This window comes from Thermobia domestica, chromosome 16, assembly GCF_964235325.1.
Source record: "Thermobia domestica chromosome 16, izTheDome1.hap1.1, whole genome shotgun sequence".
Classification (NCBI taxonomy): domain Eukaryota; kingdom Metazoa; phylum Arthropoda; class Insecta; order Zygentoma; family Lepismatidae; genus Thermobia; species Thermobia domestica.
This window is the reverse complement of record NC_137469.1, coordinates 159,159,922-159,183,761: the sequence shown is the minus strand read 5'-3', so window position 1 is coordinate 159,183,761 and position 23,840 is coordinate 159,159,922. Positions and strand designations below refer to the sequence as shown.

Here is a 23,840-nt window from a genome sequence, read left to right as displayed (position 1 = left end):
AGCTACTACCCCTATAGCACAAGCTGGAAATGACATGCAACTTTGCGTAAAGAAAAGCATGGCCATTCACCTTTTGTTGGGAATGTTTCTCCCAGTTAGTTTTTGCGAATGAAGGATGACCTCACCTGTTGCCAAGAGAACCAGGTGGAGCAGTTGCAGGACCTCGCACAGCAGAAGCAGCAACGTCTCCCGACTCATGTCTGCGATATCAAAAATACAAATACTTTATTAGTTATCATAACAATAATAATACGTAAAACAACAATATTATAACAATAATAACAATAAAAATAACGGGTTTCAGTTCATTTTTTCGTTCATTCTTTGCTACAAGTTCAATAAATTTTTCGTATGGTGTGCAATAGGCCATTTTGGCTCCATTGTTTGTTTTAGTATAAATATATTATTAAAGTATATGTAAATATAGTATATTAATCCGTAATCTCAATTTTCAATATTAAACTGTTTATATAGGGTGTTTCAAAACAACACCGATAACGTTTGGAAGCTGATTTCTCACACTAAGCTAAGACAAAAAGTATAGACCAACCTGGATGCATAAATGCTTCCTATCGGAGTTATAGGCCGCATAAAACAAAAAATACAAATGAACTTTAAAGGTCCATAGCTCCAAAATTATGGAACCTACCATAGGCGAGTCAAGACTTCACTTATGGAATTAATATGTGCATTATCCAAAAACACATGTTTCAGAATCCTAAAGTACTCACACAACAATTTTTATAGAGGGAGTTTGGGTACGGTCATTTAATTTGAAGTACGCAGCAACTAACTCTATAAAAATTGTTGTGGAAGTACCGCAGGATTCTGAAACTTAGCTATTTGAATAGGGTATATATTACTTCCTAAGTGAATCTTGGCCCGACTACAGTAGGTTCCATAGTTTTGGAGCTACCTCGCTGCTGAACGGGAGGTTGAACTCAAAATCAACTCAACTCAACCGGAAGTGGTTTTGTTGTTGTCGCTTTTCAGTTTCAACATTTATCGCTATAGATCAAAAATGGTAACACATAGTGACAAAATGTTTTCTTCAATCGATTCACCGTGTCAAGGGAACATACAATCGCAACCCGCTACACTCCACCAAAACAGGAAGTGATTAAATTTACTGCTACTTCCGGTTTAAATGCTGGTTACTGTAGAGTAAAAAGGTAAGAGATGCAGTTTTCTTGGAATCGATTCAGCTTCCTAAGTGTAGCATCTATCTCCTTCTGTATCCATTTATTTAATCCTGAAGTGGTCAAATAATGACTTCCGGTTTCAACCTTTATTCGCCATAGGACAAAAACAGACGGCATAGTGAGTAATGTTTCTTTCATATGGATTCCGCATCTGAAGAACAGGTTCTATTAATCTATTACTACCAATAGTTATAGATTTATTACTTCAAGTTTGAGTATTGAATTCCCATAGTTTTGAAGCCTATATTGGAATCACGTAGACAGTGTCACCGAGTTTAGTAACTGTATAAATATTAACCGACCAACAAAAGCACTAAAAAGCAGAAAATAATAAAAGCACTCAAGAGCAGAAAATAGCAATAATTAACCTCATAGTGCATGAATATTTGAAATTATTTTTTCTTTTTACATTAACACAGTGTTTACACGCTACCAAAATTCAAGTACATGAGATTTAATGAAAAAAAAAATACAATTAGGACCACAAGAGCATGATATAGCCGTTTGGAGTTGTACTATTGCGGCTATAGTAAAATGTACAAAACGTAGCCAAATGCTAAAACCATGCACTGGATGGTTAAAAGTTTAAAACCAGAAAATAATTCATTCTATTATCTATAAAATTTCTGAAGTTTGAACCATGCCAAATATATTAATGCCTCATAAAATTGTCATTCAAACTAACTGTATATTAGGTACTAATTTGTTTGGCTTGGCACAAATTTCATTTTTTTTAGATAATAGTAATTGATTATTTTCTGGTTTTAAGCGCTTTATTATTATTATTGATATTTTTAGTGTGTATTTTGCACAATATTTTCTTTCCATTCAGTTTATCGTGTCTTTATGTAAAAGATTTTTTTTTTAATAAAGCACAAAATTAATATCTACAAAAATGCAGCTTGCAAGAAAATAGTTAAGTACTTGATATATGAATCAGTGAAATTTAATATTCTTAAACAATGAATATATATTTTTGCACAACATTTCTTTCAAATTTAATGAAAGATTTCATCTAATATGTTCTCATCATATATATATAATAGATATATGATGAAATATTTAGTATATCATATGCAATAAATATTTACAAAGTATAAAATGTCATTTCCAATATGCAATGAATATTTGTTGGGCGCTCATAAATAATATAAAAGAATGTTTGTACATATATATTTTCAGCTTTCTAAAAACTATTTTTTTAGTGTTTACTGCTCAAAAAAACAATATTATTTACAAATTTATCAAATATACGATTTTCATCAATTATAGTCTTTCTCCCTATCTTAAATCTTCTGCAACTTGATGAATAATGTACTAAGCACTTCGTTTACCTCTTTAAATCACTTACAATATTATTATTTTTGTTTCCTGTTTCTAGAATTTCCTTATTGGTTTTCCATTTCAGTTCGATATTTTCTCATGTCTTCCCACATTCACATTTCAAAAGAACTAAATGCATTATTATTATTGTCAGCCATTCATCTCTGTTGAAAGCCATATTCTCTCTAAGGTATTAGGAATGTAAATACCAGAATATTTTGGTTTGGGAAAATCTCACAATTCACCAAAGGTGATTTATACTTGTTCCATTTACAGCAAACTCCGTATAGTTGAAGCTAATCCCGTATCAAGCGACACAAATAAACAGAAAGCACGAATAATTGGACATGTTTATTAGTTTGCCGCAATAACGGTTTAGCATAAGAAAATAATAAATATCATCATCATCATCATAGGTATTCTGCCCTTACTGGCAGGTCATTTGCAGCAGCTGAGGAGCTTCCATGCTCCACGGTCCTCCGCTAACCTCTTCGACTTCACGTATGATCTTTCTGTTTTAATATCATCCATTAATTGTAGTCTCCTTCGCCCCCTCCCTCTCTTTCCTGCCACCATATACTCTAGGACGTCCCTCATGATACAATTTCTTCTTAAGGAATGTCCCAACCAGTTTCTCTTCCTCTTCTCAATGATATCTAAAAAGTGTTCTTTTCTTCCCCACCATTCCTCTCATTCATTTTCCGATCGACCCAACTAATTCTTTCCATTCTTTTCCACACCCACATTTCTTAGGCTTCCAGTTCTTTTTCATCATTTTTGCGTAAGGTCCATGTTTCCGCCCTATACAGTACAACACTCCACGCGAAGCTTTTTATAAGTTTTTTTTTCTCAACTCTTTCTTCAAGGTCCCACAAAACAGACTTTTCTTCCTCCTAAAGGCTTCTTTGCCATGAATATAGAAGTTCATAAATTTTTCTAGTGTTGTGTTTATACTATATTTTTGTTACGCTTCTTGGTGTTCATGGCGCACGCGCTGCTAGCTGTAAGAGCTCAGGTCACACGTATAGAAATTTGTTGTTTCAACCTTTGAAACACTTTTACCAAAGTAAATAATGATATTAATACAACTCTGCACTAATAATCCAAATGCTGGATAATCCGCACACAAAGAATCAAGAATAATTTTATATGTTGATACGAAAACAAGGCATTTCAAACAGTAATGTGTGGGGGTCATATTTTTAAATGAATGAATGAATACCGCATAAATGAATTATGTAAATAGCTTTAGTTCTTGAAACCAAAAGTTTGGCAACTGCTATTTTGACATTTTCCTTTCTCGAATGACCAAAGAGATTTCTCTTCAAATCAAAATTTTACTTCTAAATGTAAGTGGGTTTTGTTTATGTTAAAAATATATGTTCTCAGTTTCTAATAGGTATCAATACTGCAAGTTAAGTATATGCACTAGCATTAGCAAGCAATGCAAAACGAGACCATTTCGTTTTGCTGAAGCAAATAAATCATGTTGGATGTAACTGTCGATAACGATTCGAATGAATTTCAGTGCCGCACGTGTTCTTCATGAGAAACGAGTAAGAGGAAAAGCAGCAATGAAATCGTGACTATTCTGATCCTTCATCAGTCTGAATCAAATGGGAATCTTTTTCAAAGACGCCGTTTCCTCACTACAGCTCCTCTTTAAATGATGTTTGTTAAGTAGCCATAAATTCATTTCAACATTTATCACATACTGCAACGTTGGAGGAACTGCCACAATTGCTCTTACAGCATAATTGTGTTTCTCACACGCGCCAATTCTTCTGCAGCACGTTTTCAGAAAACTGTCCAAAACGTAGGAGGACTACAACATTTTTATTACATGCTTTGATCACGTTTTTACGTAAATTACGAAGAGAGAAGCGTGAAGAACCTTTCCACATGATAACTAGACACTGATTCACTTCAATACTTTTCGCATCTAACATAAAAAAAGTGTCTAAGTTGTTAGAAATTTTCTTCTTTAGCAAGAAGTAACTTCTGGTCTTTTATTTATTGCATATCAGCGTCGCAGATGTTGCTAAATATACGAGTTGTCATCTTACACAGTGGACAGAATGTAGCCTACATACAAATATAATGTGTCAGGACACAAAATTCAAACAACTGCCATCAGTATTACTTTCTGTTTTAATTTGTTTTATTTTTTAAAAAAATTCTGATGCTACGGTTTTATTAACAAGTTAAAATTTGACATAGGTGTTGAAAAAGATTATTTAAATGACATACTAAAGTCCCACAACTTCTTTCGCCATATTGGAAAATGTACAAATGTCCGAAGTAATTGAAAGATATCTGCCTCAAGAATCGCATTACTACATACAGTTAATTACAAATGAGATAATTCAATTTACAAATTTCTAAAATGTTCTAAAATTGTTTATACTCATTGTGATTAACTAATTTATATTGTGAAATCATCTTTTTCTTAACAGTCGAATAAAACATTAGTTTATACTTCTTTCCAAACTAGTAGCTTAGCAGCAGGAAGATCAATTAACAAGTCGTAGGTCAGCCAATTTAAAATTTACTTTTCAAAAAATTGTAAAAGAAATGTTTATTCATTATGAAGCAAATAACTGAGGATGGCAACGTATCAAAAGTTTATAAAACACTTATTGGACAATATCGGGCAACTGTCATTTTGAAATTATTCCAAAGAGTACTTTTAACTTATAATTTGATATATCTTAGTTACTACAGCTTCGATGTTATAAAATTTGAATCAAAGTGAAATAATATATATATATATATATATATATATATATATATATATATATATATATATATATATATATATATATATATATATTGAAGTAAATAGCATTCTATTTTTTTAATGGAAATAGAAGTGTATTTGATCACAATATACGAGTATATTGACAACATACTGCAATATCGCAATAGAAAAGTCCCTGGTTTCAATCCCAGGTCGCGCCAAGTGGACTTTGTGGTAGACAAAGACGGTGTCCGTGGGATTTCTCGGGTTCTCCCCTTTCCTCCCACTTTCTTTATTACATAATTTCATTTATTCTCATAGTCACTGTCTCTTTTAGCCTACGGAGCATAATCAATGGACGTAAAACTGAAACATTTCATTTCATCTCATTTCGCTTCATGAGTAAGCGGCCTACCACTGTCAGAAACGAGTAACAACAATAATCTGCTCACACAAAAGCAGTCCTTAGACTTATGATCTTAGACAGTCGCCCAGCTACATGTGTCAATACCTACGGTTTTAAGTGTATTCTGAACAACTACACTTGATCCGGTACTCATTGTATCAACAATATCAAGTATTTCCGTTGCAGCGTTCGTTAATTCTGATGTGTTGTTTAGAAGATAAAGAAACCAAAGAGCTTTACATGTTCGAAACCGTATTCAGTGAACATGTTAAAAGAGAGACCTCACATAAATTCTTACATTTACTTCGGATGACGAATTTCAAATTTATTCATTTACAAGAAGAATGAGCATAACTATTACGGTTAGGTGCGTCACTGATAGCAGTATGCGTTCCAATAGGGAGACCGGGTATGGTTGTAACACGTTTTGGTTGTAACAAAGCGAGTAGTTTCTACGCTAATCACTAGATGTGGTTCATGTTCCGGTCAAAACACAAGCCCTTCATGCACGTTTAGTCACTTTTTTTGTGTGAAGTAACGCGTGTTCGTCTTGAAGTTATCGCGGTTTTGGTGTTTTTTGGGCAGGTAAGTAAATTTTCTATATCCCTGAAAATATGTAATATTACAATATGTGTGCGAAACATTTAGATAATTTGTTAAAATATTAAAAAGGATACTAATGAGTATTTGTTTACGTACAGAAACCAAACACAGAATCAATACAATTTTGCAAGTACTCCGGCAAAGATGGCTATCGCAGTATGAGGTTGGTTGTAACAAAAAACATGAGTCTGGTTGTAACGCTGTTACAACCAGCCCCCACAGAGTAAAACAATGCATATGTAATTAAGTTTGTATTATTTACTTGAAAATTGTTTACCTAAATAGTAATTCTGTTACATGAACATTGTTTTCCCTCTCTCTCTCTCTTTCGTTCTTTGAAAAGTATTTCAATTCTCTTATAAAAGTTATGTAGCTACTTAACTCTCTCTCTCTCTCTTTCGTTCTTTTAAAAGTATTTCAATTCTCTTATAAAAGTTATGTAGCTACTTAACTCTCTCTCTCTCTCTTTCGTTCTTTTAAAAGTATTTCAATTCTCTTATAAAAGTTATGTAGCTACTTAACTCTCTCTCTCTCTCTCTTTCGTTCTTTTAAAAGTATTTCAATTCTCTTATAAAAGTTATGTAGCTACTTAACTCTCTCTCTCTCTCTCTTTCGTTCTTTTAAAAGTATTTCAATTCTCTTATAAAAGTTATGTAGCTACTTAACTCTCTCTCTCTCTCTCTTTCGTTCTTTTAAAAGTATTTCAATTCTCTTATAAAAGTTATGTAGCTACTTAACTCTCTCTCTCTCTCTCTTTCGTTCTTTTAAAAGTATTTCAATTCTCTTATAAAAGTTATGTAGCTACTTAACTCTCTCTCTCTCTCTCTTTCGTTCTTTTAAAAGTATTTCAATTCTCTTATAAAAGTTATGTAGCTACTTAACTCTCTCTCTCTCTCTCTTTCGTTCTTTTAAAAGTATTTCAATTCTCTTATAAAAGTTATGTAGCTACTTAACTCTCTCTCTCTCTCTCTTTCGTTCTTTTAAAAGTATTTCAATTCTCTTATAAAAGTTATGTAGCTACTTAACTCTCTCTCTCTCTCTCTTTCGTTCTTTTAAAAGTATTTCAATTCTCTTATAAAAGTTATGTAGCTACTTAACTCTCTCTCTCTCTCTCTTTCGTTCTTTTAAAAGTATTTCAATTCTCTTATAAAAGTTATGTAGCTACTTAACTCTCTCTCTCTCTCTCTTTCGTTCTTTTAAAAGTATTTCAATTCTCTTATAAAAGTTATGTAGCTACTTAACTCTCTCTCTCTCTCTCTTTCGTTCTTTTAAAAGTATTTCAATTCTCTTATAAAAGTTATGTAGCTACTTAACTCTCTCTCTCTCTCTCTTTCGTTCTTTTAAAAGTATTTCAATTCTCTTATAAAAGTTATGTAGCTACTTAACTCTCTCTCTCTCTCTTTCGTTCTTTTAAAAGTATTTCAATTCTCTTATAAAAGTTATGTAGCTACTTAACTCTCTCTCTCTCTCTTTCGTTCTTTTAAAAGTATTTCAATTCTCTTATAAAAGTTATGTAGCTACTTAACTCTCTCTCTCTCTCTCTTTCGTTCTTTTAAAAGTATTTCAATTCTCTTATAAAAGTTATGTAGCTACTTAACTCTCTCTCTCTCTCTTTCGTTCTTTTAAAAGTATTTCAATTCTCTTATAAAAGTTATGTAGCTACTTAACTCTCTCTCTCTCTCTTTCGTTCTTTTAAAAGTATTTCAATTCTCTTATAAAAGTTATGTAGCTACTTAACTCTCTCTCTCTCTCTTTCGTTCTTTTAAAAGTATTTCAATTCTCTTATAAAAGTTATGTAGCTACTTAACTCTCTCTCTCTCTCTTTCGTTCTTTTAAAAGTATTTCAATTCTCTTATAAAAGTTATGTAGCTACTTAACTCTCTCTCTCTCTCTTTCGTTCTTTTAAAAGTATTTCAATTCTCTTATAAAAGTTATGTAGCTACTTAACTCTCTCTCTCTCTCTCTTTCGTTCTTTTAAAAGTATTTCAATTCTCTTATAAAAGTTATGTAGCTACTTAACTCTCTCTCTCTCTCTCTTTCGTTCTTTTAAAAGTATTTCAATTCTCTTATAAAAGTTATGTAGCTACTTAACTCTCTCTCTCTCTCTTTCGTTCTTTTAAAAGTATTTCAATTCTCTTATAAAAGTTATGTAGCTACTTAACTCTCTCTCTCTCTCTTTCGTTCTTTTAAAAGTATTTCAATTCTCTTATAAAAGTTATGTAGCTACTTAACTCTCTCTCTCTCTCTTTCGTTCTTTTAAAAGTATTTCAATTCTCTTATAAAAGTTATGTAGCTACTTAACTCTCTCTCTCTCTCTTTCGTTCTTTTAAAAGTATTTCAATTCTCTTATAAAAGTTATGTAGCTACTTAACTCTCTCTCTCTCTCTTTCGTTCTTTTAAAAGTATTTCAATTCTCTTATAAAAGTTATGTAGCTACTTAACTCTCTCTCTCTCTCTTTCGTTCTTTTAAAAGTATTTCAATTCTCTTATAAAAGTTATGTAGCTACTTAACTCTCTCTCTCTCTCTTTCGTTCTTTTAAAAGTATTTCAATTCTCTTATAAAAGTTATGTAGCTACTTAACTCTCTCTCTCTCTCTTTCGTTCTTTTAAAAGTATTTCAATTCTCTTATAAAAGTTATGTAGCTACTTAACTCTCTCTCTCTCTCTTTCGTTCTTTTAAAAGTATTTCAATTCTCTTATAAAAGTTATGTAGCTACTTAACTCTCTCTCTCTCTCTTTCGTTCTTTTAAAAGTATTTCAATTCTCTTATAAAAGTTATGTAGCTACTTAACTCTCTCTCTCTCTCTTTCGTTCTTTTAAAAGTATTTCAATTCTCTTATAAAAGTTATGTAGCTACTTAACTCTCTCTCTCTCCCTTTCGTTCTTTTAAAAGTATTTCAATTCTCTTATAAAAGTTATGTAGCTACTTAACTCTCTCTCTCTCTCTTTCGTTCTTTTAAAAGTATTTCAATTCTCTTATAAAAGTTATGTAGCTACTTAACTCTCTCTCTCTCTCTTTCGTTCTTTTAAAAGTATTTCAATTCTCTTATAAAAGTTATGTAGCTACTTAACTCTCTCTCTCTCTCTTTCGTTCTTTTAAAAGTATTTCAATTCTCTTATAAAAGTTATGTAGCTACTTAACTCTCTCTCTCTCTCTTTCGTTCTTTTAAAAGTATTTCAATTCTCTTATAAAAGTTATGTAGCTACTTAACTCTCTCTCTCTCTCTTTCGTTCTTTTAAAAGTATTTCAATTCTCTTATAAAAGTTATGTAGCTACTTAACTCTCTCTCTCTCTCTTTCGTTCTTTTAAAAGTATTTCAATTCTCTTATAAAAGTTATGTAGCTACTTAACTCTCTCTCTCTCTCTTTCGTTCTTTTAAAAGTATTTCAATTCTCTTATAAAAGTTATGTAGCTACTTAACTCTCTCTCTCTCTCTTTCGTTCTTTTAAAAGTATTTCAATTCTCTTATAAAAGTTATGTAGCTACTTAACTCTCTCTCTCTCTCTTTCGTTCTTTTAAAAGTATTTCAATTCTCTTATAAAAGTTATGTAGCTACTTAACTCTCTCTCTCTCTCTCTTTCGTTCTTTTAAAAGTATTTCAATTCTCTTATAAAAGTTATGTAGCTACTTAACTCTCTCTCTCTCTCTTTCGTTCTTTTAAAAGTATTTCAATTCTCTTATAAAAGTTATGTAGCTACTTAACTCTCTCTCTCTCTCTTTCGTTCTTTTAAAAGTATTTCAATTCTCTTATAAAAGTTATGTAGCTACTTAACTCTCTCTCTCTCTCTTTCGTTCTTTTAAAAGTATTTCAATTCTCTTATAAAAGTTATGTAGCTACTTAACTCTCTCTCTCTCTCTTTCGTTCTTTTAAAAGTATTTCAATTCTCTTATAAAAGTTATGTAGCTACTTAACTCTCTCTCTCTCTCTCTTTCGTTCTTTTAAAAGTATTTCAATTCTCTTATAAAAGTTATGTAGCTACTTAACTCTCTCTCTCTCTCTTTCGTTCTTTTAAAAGTATTTCAATTCTCTTATAAAAGTTATGTAGCTACTTAACTCTCTCTCTCTCTCTTTCGTTCTTTTAAAAGTATTTCAATTCTCTTATAAAAGTTATGTAGCTACTTAACTCTCTCTCTCTCTCTTTCGTTCTTTTAAAAGTATTTCAATTCTCTTATAAAAGTTATGTAGCTACTTAACTCTCTCTCTCTCTCTTTCGTTCTTTTAAAAGTATTTCAATTCTCTTATAAAAGTTATGTAGCTACTTAACTCTCTCTCTCTCTCTTTCGTTCTTTTAAAAGTATTTCAATTCTCTTATAAAAGTTATGTAGCTACTTAACGACACACAGCGTAATGTTTACTAGGTATCCGCTGCTATAAAGGATACTAGTTTTACCTTTCTATTGAAGCAGATGTAATTTTAATCTGTAATAGTGAAATATATGGTTCATCTTGTCATCTGACCAAGACAGTGATAACGCAATGTGCCTAGTTTGTTGTGAATTACTTTCCAAAAGTGCGCCAAGAGGGAAATGGATTCAATGTAATTTTTGTCATGGATGGGCTCATGTTGTCTGCACCACGGTGACGGTGAATACAAATGTCACAACTGTGATTCAAATGATTCAATGTAGGTAAAAGTAAAAGTAGACTAGGTAACTGAAAGTGTAAATTTGAGTGTCGAAGTGCATAGGGTACTAGAGCAGATGTAGATGTCAAAATATAGGTGTGCGTAGGGTCTAGTACTATGTTTCATGTTATGGTTATTATAACAAATGATCTGTTGACATTTTTAAGTTAAAAGAAATATGTCAAGGTTAGTTCGGGTTACATTTCTTTAGGTAAATCTCATATGTAAAAAGCAAAGTAAACCTAAATATATCATACAATTCTGGTCATTCATCAAACTATTAGCTATTTTATTGTATGTATATTGTAAACTGTAAACCTAGCTATCCATTTGCTCCTAAGATACATTTCCAATGTGAAGAGAGAGTTATATATATACAGGTGTATATACATGTAAAAAAAAAGCACAGTACTTTCATTAGTCATACAGTTCTCTAACGTATTCTCTCTGAACTCGTAACAGAGGAACATATTAAATATCGATCTTATAATCTAATTTTGTGTTAATATTGTAATATATGTAATAGCAATGTATCCACTTACCAAAGATACAGTGCGTTATAACGAACCCCAATCACTGTTACTACCAACCTCAACGTCGGGGTTGGTTGTAACATTTGGATAGTCTTTGTTTTTCCACTATATCTCAGCAAGTACTTTACATTATCTGATATTTGCTAGGTATTTTGAGAGAAGGATGTCCAAACTTCCGATCACGTGCAAAAATTCGTATTTTTCTTCAATTGAAGTCTAGTTATGGATAAAAATGTAAAAAGTGTTACAACCATACCCGGTCTCCCCTATTACGTAAGAGTATGTATGTCAAGGTCAAGAGGACAACGAACGACACACTTCTTAGTGACACAAAAATGAGATTTTTCTCGATTTTCTCAAAAACTACGCATCCGAATTTATCTTCAACTACGTCATTTTGTGCAGTTAGATATGATACATTGATTGATACATGTTTCATCATTGTACAATATTATAGTCAAATAGAAGAAAAATTTAAGTGTTAATCATGAGTTTTAACTATCTATATCTTATTATTCATGGTGGACAAACACTGTGTGTGTGGGTTTTCTCCAGTGGCGGATCTAGTGCGAGGCCGAGCTATTATTTATTTTTTAAAGTTTATAGTAAACTTATGATATACCTACCATAATCTAGCTTCTGGCTGGACCCCCAGATTTTACCTTCTAGATACGCCTCTGATTTTCTCTGGGTTCTCTCGTTTCCTCCCACTTTTTCATTCCACCATTTCATTCATTTCTCATCATCACCGTTTTCTTTAGCCTAGCCGTCCTAATCGTGGAACGTAAAACTTAAAGATTTCATTTCATTTTTTATTATTTATATTATACGCTGTCGTGTTGCTAACGCCACAACGGAAAGTTTAGTGAGGGTATATACCCTATATTTTAGTTCAGTTTTATCTCAACAGGTGGTTATTGTACAAAATCATGTTTTAGATTTGTGAAAAATTGTTTTTCTCAATTTTGTCAAGAACTAAGCATGAGGTTTTACATTAACCGAAATTAGTTTTGTTCCGCTGAATAAGATCTTTCGATTGATACTTACCTCATCTTTCAACCATTTTTTTAACGTTGAACATTCATAATATCGTATAGTTTAAATAAGACATCCTCCATTCGAAATGTTTCCCAGTATTCAGTCTTTTACAGAATGTGGTAACATGCTTTATTTACGAACTCGTTCTAATAATAACTGTAATATTATACCTGTTAATGTGTCATTAACTTAGATACTGTACATAATAATTGGTAAGGCAGTATTTGTGTATGTGATATCAAAATGAAACAAAATATAATTTCTAGTTTTACGTCCCACAGTATGTCCTTTAGGCTAAAGGAGACGGATGAGTTGAATTTCAGTTTAGCGTCCCTTTCAACAGCGAGGCTATGTGAGACGTGGACCTACTGATTAACGTGGAATCCGAACCACATGAGCTCCCGCCGGGAATCGAACCCGGGTCTCCCGCGCCAAAGGCGCGTACGCTGACCGCTTAGCCACGGAGGAGCTCTAAGGAGACGGATGATTAATGCAAGTCAATAATTTATGAAACAATTGTTGACATAATTATGTGTGTAACGCGTGCTAAGATATTTCAAAATATCCAACCCATCATCATACGATAGGGTGTAACTACAAAGCTCCCCCCCCCACACACACACACTGTTAAGACCGAAGTACTCCTGCCAGAAAATAGTTGCGTAGTAACAGAAAAATAGAGTGCAAACATGAAGTTTCTAAGATTTATCCTCAAAAACCCGTTCTTAACTTGGTATACTTGGCTTCCAAATACTTTTTTAAACTTAACTTAGAGCCACAAATTGACCTTTTTCCACACCATTCAATAACATCGGTAGTTAACCACAATAAGAATCACTGTCCTTCAAAGCCGAATACATTTTTTCCTGATTTGGAATGATTTAATACACCCACAAATGCAAGATTTTACCAGTTCGATGACTATACTAGTTCAAAAGTATTACTAGCAATTCCCCCTTCATACAGTTCGAATAATACTTACATTAAAAGCCACACTTGGCGCTACTGGTCTGAATGACGTATCAAATAAGATGAAAACTTTTCTTTTTACAACTTCCTTCAACTCTTACATGTGGGAGGAACCGTCCCTCCTGCCTATATTTGCCCATTGTAATTTTTTAGGAACTGGGGGGACGCAGTACATATATTTTCGAGGTGGGGGACGTCGTCTCCCCGCGTTTCCCCTCACTTTTACTCCTGGGGAGGAAACAGGAGAGCATCACGAGGAAACCGTGGTCTAACCAGGGTCCCTCATGCCAGGAGTATGGGTTTTTAAGTATCAAAATATGACTGTGCAAATATGTAGTAAAAAATGTATTTTTAACGATTTATCATTTATAAGTTGCGGTAAACATGTACAGATATTCAAGACACTCCACTGGATGGAATCTACTCTTAGGACATTGCATCCATTTCAGAAAACTGTTTCTCATTATCTGTTACCGTTTTCGCTTTGATACCCAGTGTGCAAATTGAATAATTTTTTCAGGAAGGGTGACGAAGTTCACCCATATACACATCCAGCCATCAAACACACACACACTATGCTGCAAGCAACTTTGTGCTCACTCTCTATATACAATTCTAATACGAATAATAATAATAATAATAATAATAATAATAATAATAATAATAATAATAATAATAATAATAATAATAATAATAATAATAATAATAATAAAAATAATAATAATATATAGTTTTCTGTTCATATCTTCATATAATTCGTCAAAATTGTAAAGGGGGAGGGAGTTTTGCCTGTCATGGATGAATACTTTCTTCCCCAAGGAGGGAAGTTCCTGGCACCTCATATACCAGCTCACTACTTTTTTTGTTTGAAAATATTTATTTGTCGATAAATATGAATTTTTGCAAAATAATATTTGCCTTACTTTAAAGTTACAGAAGAATACGTTAGCCTAACTGAAGATCATCCTAATACACTGAGAAAACATGTTACCCTCTCTTCACCTAACTACGGCCTTTTTGGCATAGTAAAGTAGAAAGAAAGACAATTTGAAATATTTCATGAGTAGACCCCGATCAACACAGCTACCGGAATAAAGTTAAACTCCAATTCCCGTAATTTTGGTAATACTTCCAAATAACCTAAACTAAAGTTACCTAAGATCACTTCATTCAACAGAACATCCAAGGTTTTATTTCAAATATTCCAAATACGACAAGTGGTTAATTTCTGTACTGAAATTTAATTCCTGTTCTTTTAAAACAATTTCCCAAAAATAAAGTAACATTCCAACATTCATCGATGGCCAAATACATGGGTATGACTGTGTACTTTACTCCACATGTCTCCGAAATATACACACTCGAAGCCACAAGAGCCATAACATACTTCTGTTAGAGCTATTTTTATCGAAGATAAATCATTGTAATATTACAAACAGAAGGCAACGCCACTCAGCGGAGAAAAGAACACTACAGATCATCCACGGAGAAGAGTGTTCACAGTGGATAAATTGCTTCGATGCTTTGTAAAAATTACTCACAGCTTCTGGATCTTTGAGAAAGAGCATGAAGCGTAAACGAGGTGTTTCCTTCATTGAAGAGACAACACCTTATCATCTGCCATTTTTATTTATGGTAGAAATGATCAAGCACATCCAAGTAATATATCATCAGCTAATTAGCCTTACTTCAGAAGTTGTTCATACGAACATGTTTGATTTATTAGTAACTTTGTGTTCTATAATAGTCTTGTAGTGAGGTCTGCTTTTTTTTTTTTTTTAATATCAACGAATAACAAGGATGAGGCGGCTCATTAATCAAAATGCATTAGAAACACCGACTGCATTCTGTAAATTGGAGGTTCAATTAAGATGCAAGTCCACATCCATATTTACAGGATTTGGCTATGATCCTCAATTTCAATTGGGTTTTGTAATTGAAAAATCTCTAGTTGTGACTCCTCCTTAATCCTTGATTAGCGGAAGGTGACTGTTCCGTTCATTTTCTACAAACAGTGCAAGAACTCGAAAAACTTCTAATGTTCACATATTTTTTTTTTCCAGTAAGTTAAAATGATTAATGTTGTATAGATTGGATGAAATGCTTGTCAAGAATTAAAAGTTACGTGCAACTACATGCAGTAATTGGCTATTTATTTCCTTTACACAATGTCAAGTTGCAGTAAATGGATCACGTAGACGCCAACTTTTGCTGAATTGAAGCACAGTTTTTTCAATAATACAAAACGTAGTAACTACATTGAATGGCGTTTAATTGGAACATCAGTTTGCATTAAATGTTGTAAGTTAATGTGCTGTTGGTATTTTCCCAGAAGCACGTAAATTCTGCATATTATTCTCAAAGATTTCCATTATGTTCCCCGTAATTTTTCTCGCGTTTACGGAATAACATAAAAAATAATAATGAATAATAACCAAAGTAACCTCTATAATATGTATACATGACTCCAAAAGTGCATTACCACCTGCAATTCTCGTTTTCCTGCAATAGCAGGCAACCCACAAAGCTCGGCGGTTGGGTTGGTTCCGAATTCGAAAGGCGCTGGACCAAACCTCAATTTTGTAATAAATATATCAGTGTGGCAGACTGCAAATGAGGCAATAAAACAAATTGTTAAATGTGACAATAATATTATCATGACGGAGATGGATGACATCAAAAGTTACAAAATGATCTTACTTAAGCAGTTCAAAAAAGATGAATGGCAAAAGACACATATCAGAGGAAAACATTTCTCTCCTCACCTCCCAAAAAAAGAATCTCATAAAAAAGAAAAAGTTACATAAAGTTACGTAAGTTTTAATATAAAAGCCCCACTCTATATTGTGAAAGTTGACACCCGAAAGGCAAGAACAACTGAACCAAAGTCAATAAAATTGTGCACAGATATTGTAGACGTAAAAGGAGGGAATAGGAGTTTCGTATTTTCCTGGAAAAAACGGTTGGGTGGGGCACGGACCCCTCCAAACCTTTTATCACGAAATATCAAAACTGCTAGTAACAGTATGTCAGAAGTGTGTAAAAGACATGAATAATTGCAACGGAACATTTTGTATTGAAAATACGCAAAAACTAAAGGAATACGGCCTTTTTAAATTTTCTGCGGAAAAACGGATTTAGGGGCAAAAGCTCCCACCCAAAGTTTTGAAACTTGATGTCCGAAAGGCAAGAAGTGAACCGAAGTGAACGAAATTAAGCGCAGATATTGCAAACGTAACATCAGGATACGAGTTTCGTATTTTCCTCGAAAAAACGGTTAGGTGGGGCACGGAACGTGGCACGGAAAATCAAATGTGCTGGTAACAGCATGTCAGATGTGTGTAAAGGACATGAAGAATTTAATCAAACTGCGTCTATGGACAACACGCAAAAAATAAAGGAAAACATTTATTTAAATTTTCTGTGAAAAAATCAGTTTTAAGGGAAAAAAGCTCAAACCCAAAATTTTGAAAGTTGATGCCCGAAAGGCAAAAGGAAGTGAACCGAAGTGAATGAAATTGTGCACAGATATTGTAGATATAAAATGGGGGAATACGGTTTTAGTATTTTTCTGGAAGTAACGGTTCGGTGGGGCACTAACCCCTCCAAACCTTTGATCACGAAATATCAAAAGTGCTAGTAACCGTATCTGAGATTTGTGTAAAGGACATGAAGAATTGCAACGAAACTTTATGTGTGGACAAAAAAATAAATGAATATTGTTTTTTTTTTATTTTCCGCGGAAAAACGGTTTTAGAGGGAAAAATTCCCACACAAAATTTTGCAAGTTGACGCCCGAAAGGCAGAAGAAAAAATGAAATCTTTCAGTTTTACGTCTTACGGTTATGCCGGTTAGGCTAAAAGAGACAGACGTTGATGATGAGTAATGAATGAAATGGTGGAATGAAGAAAGTGAAAGGAAACGGAGAACCCCTAGAAAACCCACGCACACGGTGTTTGTCCACCACAAAGTTCACTTGGTGGGGGTTGGGATCGAACCCAGGACCCCAAGCACCAGAGGTGAATGCTCTACCACTGAGCCACGGCGGCCCCTGAAAAGCAGAAGTAAACCGAATTGAATAAAAATTTTCACAGATATTGAATACGTAAAATGAGGATACGAATGTCGTATTTCCCTGGAAAAAACGGCCGCGATGGGCACGGACCCCTCCAAACATTTGACCACGAAAAATAAAAGTTCTTGTAACAATATGTCAAATGTGTGTATAGAACATGAAGAATTGCAACGAAACTTTGTGTATGAACAAGAGGCAAAAAATGAAAGAATACGTTTTCTTAATGTTCTGCAGGAAAACAGTTTTAGGGGGGCAAATGAACCCACCCCAAAAGTTTGAAATTTGACGCCGAAAAAGCAAGAAGAAGTGAACCGAAGTGAATGAAATTTTTCACACATATTGTGAAAATAAAATGTGGGAATTCTAGTTCCGTATTTCCTGAAAAAACTGTTAGGTGGGGCACGGACCACTCCAAACATTTGCTCAGGAAATATCAAAAGTGCTAGTAACAGTATATCAGATTTGTGTAAAGGACATGAAGTATTCCAATGAAACTTTATGTACGGGCAATACGCAAAAAAAAAAAAAATGGAGAAGGGTTTTTCTGCGGAAAAACGGTTTTAGGGGCAAAAGCTCTCACACGAAATTATGAAAGTTGACGCCGTGAAGGCAAAAAGAAGTGAACCAAAGTGAATCAAATTGTGCACGGACATTGTAGACATAAAATGAGGGAATATGGGTTTGCTATATTCCTGAAAAAAAGGAGTGGGTGCGGCACGGACCCTCCCTAACGTTTGATCACAAAATATCAAAAGTGCTAGTATGTCAGATGTGTGTCAAGGACATGAAAAATTGCAACATAACTTTGTGTATGGACAATACGCAAAAAGTAAACGAATACGGGTTTCTCTAAGTTCTGCGGGAAAAAGGTTTTAGGGGGCAAAAGCTCCCACACTAAATTTTGGAAGTTGAACTCGAAAGGCAAACAGAAGTGAATCGAAAAAAAATGAAATGAAATCTTTAAGTTTTACGTCCCACGGTTATGCCGGTTAGGCTAAAGGAGACAGTGATGATGAGTAATGAATGAAATGGTGGAATGAAGAAAGTGGGAGGAAACGGGAGAACCCCGAGAAAACCCATGCACACGGTGTTTGTCCACCACAAAGTTCACTTGGCGGGGGCTGGGATCGAACCCGGGACCCCAAGCACCAGAGGTGAACGCTCTACCACTGAGCCACCGCGGCCCCAAGAAGTGAATCGAAGTGAGTGCAAATGTGAACATATATTGTAGACATAAAATAAGGATACGGGTTTCATATTTTACTGGAGAAAATAGTCGTGTGGGTCACGGACCCCTCCAAACCTTTGATCACAAAAAATTAAAATGCTAATAACAGTATGTAGAAAGTGTATAAGGAACATGAAGAATTGCAATGAAACTTTTTGTATGGATAATACGCCAGAAATAAAGCAATACGGGTTCTTTTATGTTCTGTTGAAAAATGGTATTAGGGAGCAAAAGCTCCCACACAAAATTTTGAAAATTGACGCCCGAAAAGCAAAAATAAGTGAACCGAAGTGAATGAATTTCTACACAGATATTGTAGACGTAAAATGAGGGAATACGGTTTTCTATTTTCCTGGAAAACAGGGTTGGGTGCTGCATGGACCCCTCCAAACCTGTGATCACGAAATATTAAAAGTGCTACCAACAGTATGTCAGATGTGTGCAAACAACTTGAAGAATTCCAACATAACTTTGTGTATTAACAATACGCAGAAAAATGAATACTTTTTTTTTGTTCTGCGGAAAAATGGTTTCAGGGGCAAAAGCCACCACCCGAAATTTTGAAAGTTGACGTCCGAAAGGCAAGAAGAAGTGAGCCGAAGTGAATGAAATTGTGCACAGATATTGCAGACGTGTAATGAGGGTACGAGTTTCGTACTTTCCTGGGAAAAACAGTAGGGTGGTGCACAGACCCCTCCAAACCTTTGATCCCGAAAAATCAAAAGTAAAAATAACAGTATGTCAGATGTGCGTAAAGGAAATAAAGAATTGCAACATAACTTTGTGTATGGACAATACGCAGAAAGTAAATGAATACGGGTTTTGTTATGTTCTGCGGGAAAACGGTTTTTGGGGGGCAAAACCTCCCAAACAAAATTTTGAATGTTGACTCCCGAAAGGCAAAAAGAAGTGAACCGAAGGGAGTGAATTTGTGCACAGATATTGTAGACATAAAATGAGTGAATACGGGTTTCGTATATTCCTTTAGAAATCGGTTGGGTGGGGCACCGACCCCTCCAAAGCTTTGATCACAAAAAATGAAAAATGCTAGTAACAATATGTTAGATGTGTGTAAAAGACATGAAGAATTGCAACAAAACTTTCTGTGTGGACAAAAAATAAAGAATATGTTTTTCTTTTTTCCGGAAAGACGGTTTTAGGGGCAAAAGAACCCAAAACCAAAATTTTGAAAGTTGACGCGCGAAAGGTAAGAAGAAGTGAACTGAAGTGAATGAAATTTGGACAGATATTGTAGACACAAAATTAGGGAATAAGTTTCCTTATTTTCCTGGAAAAAAACGGCCAGGTGGAGCATGGATCCCTCCAAACCCTTCATCACGAAATATCAAAATATCTAGTAACAGTATATAAGATGCGTGTAACGGACATGAAGAATTGCATCAAACTGCGTGTATGGGTTGAGTTGAGTTGATTTTAGTTTAGCGTCCCTTTCAGCAGCGAGGCTATATGAGACGTGGACCTACTGATTAACGTGGAATCCGAACCACATGAGCTCTCGCCGGGGATCGAACCCGGGTCTCCCACGCCAAAGGCGCGTACGCTAACCGCTTAGCCACGGAGGAGCTCTGCGAGTATGGGCAATACGCAAAAAATAAACGAATACATTTTTTAATTTTGGTTAAAAACGGTTTTGGTTGGCAAAAGCCCCCGTCTACAATTTTGGAATTTGACCCCAAAAGACAAGAATAAGTGGACCGAAGTGAATGAAATGTCCACTAATATTGTAGAGGTGTTTCGTATTTTCCTGAAAGAAAAAAAAAATTGAACCGAGGCGTTGAGTCGCGGGAGAAGTGGACCGAAGCGAAAGCAATTGTATGTAGATATTGGATATGTAAAATATGGCCTCTCGTGTTTCACAAGTGTCGTGTCTCCATCCGATTTCTTCAAATTTGGCAGATCAAGTAACAGCAAACACAAACAGTATAGCGCATTTTATAGTATTTCAGAAGGCACCTTTAACCCTTGCAATGTTTTTTCAGCATAAAGAAAAACACGTGTCGATTTATTTCCAGTTTGCTATTGGTATGCCAAATTTGAAGCAAAACGGATAGGAACACTTGAGAAACACGAGAGCCCTTATTTTACATATAATGTCTACACACAATTTGATTTGCTTGGGTCCACTCCTTTCTGAGCTATTACGATAATATTTCCTTTTTTTTTTGGGATGGGACCTAGGCCCCAACACTGTTTTTCCGCAAAAATTAAAACACGTTTCATATACTGTTTTGCAAATAGTCCCTTTACGAAGTTTCGTTCCAATTCTCCATATTCTTTAGGAACTTTTGCGTATGCTTATTTGCACTTTTGATATTCCGTAATCAACGGTTTAGAAGGTCCGTGCCTCACTCAACCGCTTTTCCCAGGAAAATACGAAACCCAATTATCTCGTTTTTCGTCTACAATATCTGCGCACAATTTCATTTAATTCGGTGCACTTCTTCTTGCATTTTGGGCCTCAAATTTCAAAGTTTGGGATGGGGGCTTTTGCCCCATAAAACCGTTTTTCCGCAGAAAATAAAAGAAAATCCGTATTCGTTTATTTTTTGCGTATTGTCCCTACACAATGTGTCGTTCCAATTCGTCATGTCCTTCAAACACTTCTGTTATTAGCAGTTTTGATATTTCATGATCAAAGTTCTGGAGGTGTGTGTGTCCCACCTAAACGGTTTTCTTTTTTTTTTCTCAGAAAAATGAGAAAAACGTATTCCCTCATTTTATGTCGACAATATCTGTGCACAATTTCATTCAGTTCGGTTCACTTCCTCTGGCCTTCCGGGCCTTAACTTTCAAAATTTCGGGTGATAGCTTTTGCCCCCTAAAATCGTTTCTCAGCACAAAATAAAAAAAACCGTGTGCCTTTATTTTTTGGTATGTTGTTCATACACAAAGTTTCGTTGCAATTCTTTGTGTCCTTTACACACATTTGTCATATTGCTATTACCACTTTCGATATTTCGTGATGAAAGTTTTGGAGGGATCCGGTCCCCACCTAACCGCTTTTTCCAGGAAAATACGAAACACGTGTTCCCTCATTTTATATCTGCAATATGTGTGTAAAATTTCGTTTACTTCGGTTTCCTTGGTTTTTGCCTTTGGGGCGTCAACTTTCAAAATTGTGGGTGGGGTCTCTTGCCCCTTAAAACCCTTTTCTCCGCAGAAAATAAGAAACACGTATTCGTTTATTTCATGTATAGTATCTACCTTCCAAATTTTATGAAGATCGGAGTGTTACACTTCAGAAGTGTTGCTTGTTAATAATAATATTTCTCTAAAATTTTATGAACAAATAGAGGGAATTAAAGAGAAAAATTGGGATCAATTGGAACTTCGGCTCCTACCAACATTGAAAGAAATGACAGCACAAGTATTTAGATGCAAGCTAGACATAAAATTTAGAACTGAGATTTAACTATATTTCTGTCATGATTTAATGCAGACTTCGAAGTTCTTAAATGCTAATTAAGTCAGGATTTCACATCCAAATTAAGTTGCAACATAATAATTCTTGTTAGAAAACCCGAATCGGCAATGCGAATTTAAGATTAGCCGATACTTTAGATAGCATTTGAAAAAGGTGAAGAGTGTAACCTAAGTGTGCTGCCAAGTGAGTTGCGAGGCGGTTTAATAAATTGGATGTCTTCTACTCGGCAGAGTCCACTTCAACTGTTTAATTTTGTTTTAAAACAAAACATTTTTGTCATGAGTTACATTTAGGGATGCGCACGAGACGAATCGAGACAGGATTTTCCTGACAAAATTCGAGTCGAGACATGGCACTTCCAATAGAGAAATATACATTTTTCGAGTCGAGACATCACTTTTACAGCACATTTTCGAGACGAGACAGCCACAAATCTTATCTCGTGCGCATCCCTAGTTATATTAGCACACACTACATGAGTGACAATTTATATTATGATAGAATATACTATGAGCTTTAATAGAAAAAGTGTAGACACTTGATAATTATTTTATGTAGTAAGATTTCAATAGATTCAGTGCTTGATCGTGCCGTGTATGAAGTTATGAAATATGAATTGGTTTCAACAGGCGCGGATCCAAGAGGAATTTTATAGGGGATAGGGATACAGCCCCCCTCCCCCCATGACGCTCAGGTGTACACTGGATAGAGTGGGTTTCAATCCTACTTTATTTACACTGGGTAAAGTTGGAAACTATGGTTTAGTCCAGCGGCACACCAGGGTAACTTGAATTCTCGCGGTACACATATTATTATTATTATTATTATTATTATTATTATTATTATTATTATTATTATTATTATTATTATTATTTGAAAATATAAAATACTGTAGTATTTTTTTTCTGATTACTGACATCCTTCTCACAGAGAAGAAAGCTAGACCACTGTTTTTTCCCCGTGGTAAATCATTATGCTTATTTTTCATTTTAATTTAAAAATAGAAAACAATTACAATCAGATATAGGGCTCAAGTTGTTAAAAATACATTTTTTTTTCGAAAACTGTATCCAACCTTTCATTAGGAAGGAGGATCACTAAATAACGAACGAACAAACGAACCTCTTTTACTTTTAAAACACAAATATAGGTAATTCGTATGCATGTTTACTTTGCCGGAAGGATTGAATAATATTTTAAAATTTCAAGTTACGAAATAGTCTGCAACAATAAAGAAGCAATAATGGTCATAACAATGATAACACTTTTTTTTCAAAATTAGAAATGTACAGAAAAATGTTCTACAGAAAAGTAACTCAGTATGAAACTTTAAATTTTAGATTCATAGTAGGCCTAGTAATTTGAAATACAAATATACCTTTTTCTGTATGTCTTGCAATTTGATTGCTATAGAATTAATAATTTTGTTCCGATTTCCTCGCGGCACACCAGCGACCCATTCGCGGCACACGACTGTGCCGCGGCACACCGGTTGGGAAACGCTGGTTTAGTCCATCCCTTGATCATATTCTGGTTCTGCGGTGTTAATATCTGGTCAGAACTTGCTGTTCTAGAAGCCTTATGTTCATACGCGATAAAATAGTATTTCCGCATTATGCACCTTTTTAAACTATTTTCAATATTTGTATGT

General features: G+C 34.3%; 1 protein-coding gene across 6 annotated transcripts in view; it reads right to left on the bottom strand.

Annotated features, from left to right (window-relative positions):
- The window catches only part of LOC145673486 (lactadherin-like), a 648,675-nt gene that overhangs the window by 282,583 nt on the left and 342,252 nt on the right, over positions 1-23,840 (bottom strand). For 5 of the 6 annotated variants that reach the window (XM_081743233.1, XM_081743230.1, XM_081743234.1 and 2 more), the window contains one exon: positions 126-200. In XM_081743233.1, coding sequence (XP_081599359.1) covers positions 126-198 — 73 coding nt within the window. In that variant the 5' untranslated portion in view covers positions 199-200. Of the gene's footprint in view, positions 1-70; positions 202-23,840 lie in introns of those variants that run through there. The other variant, XM_081743235.1, reaches the window with a different exon arrangement.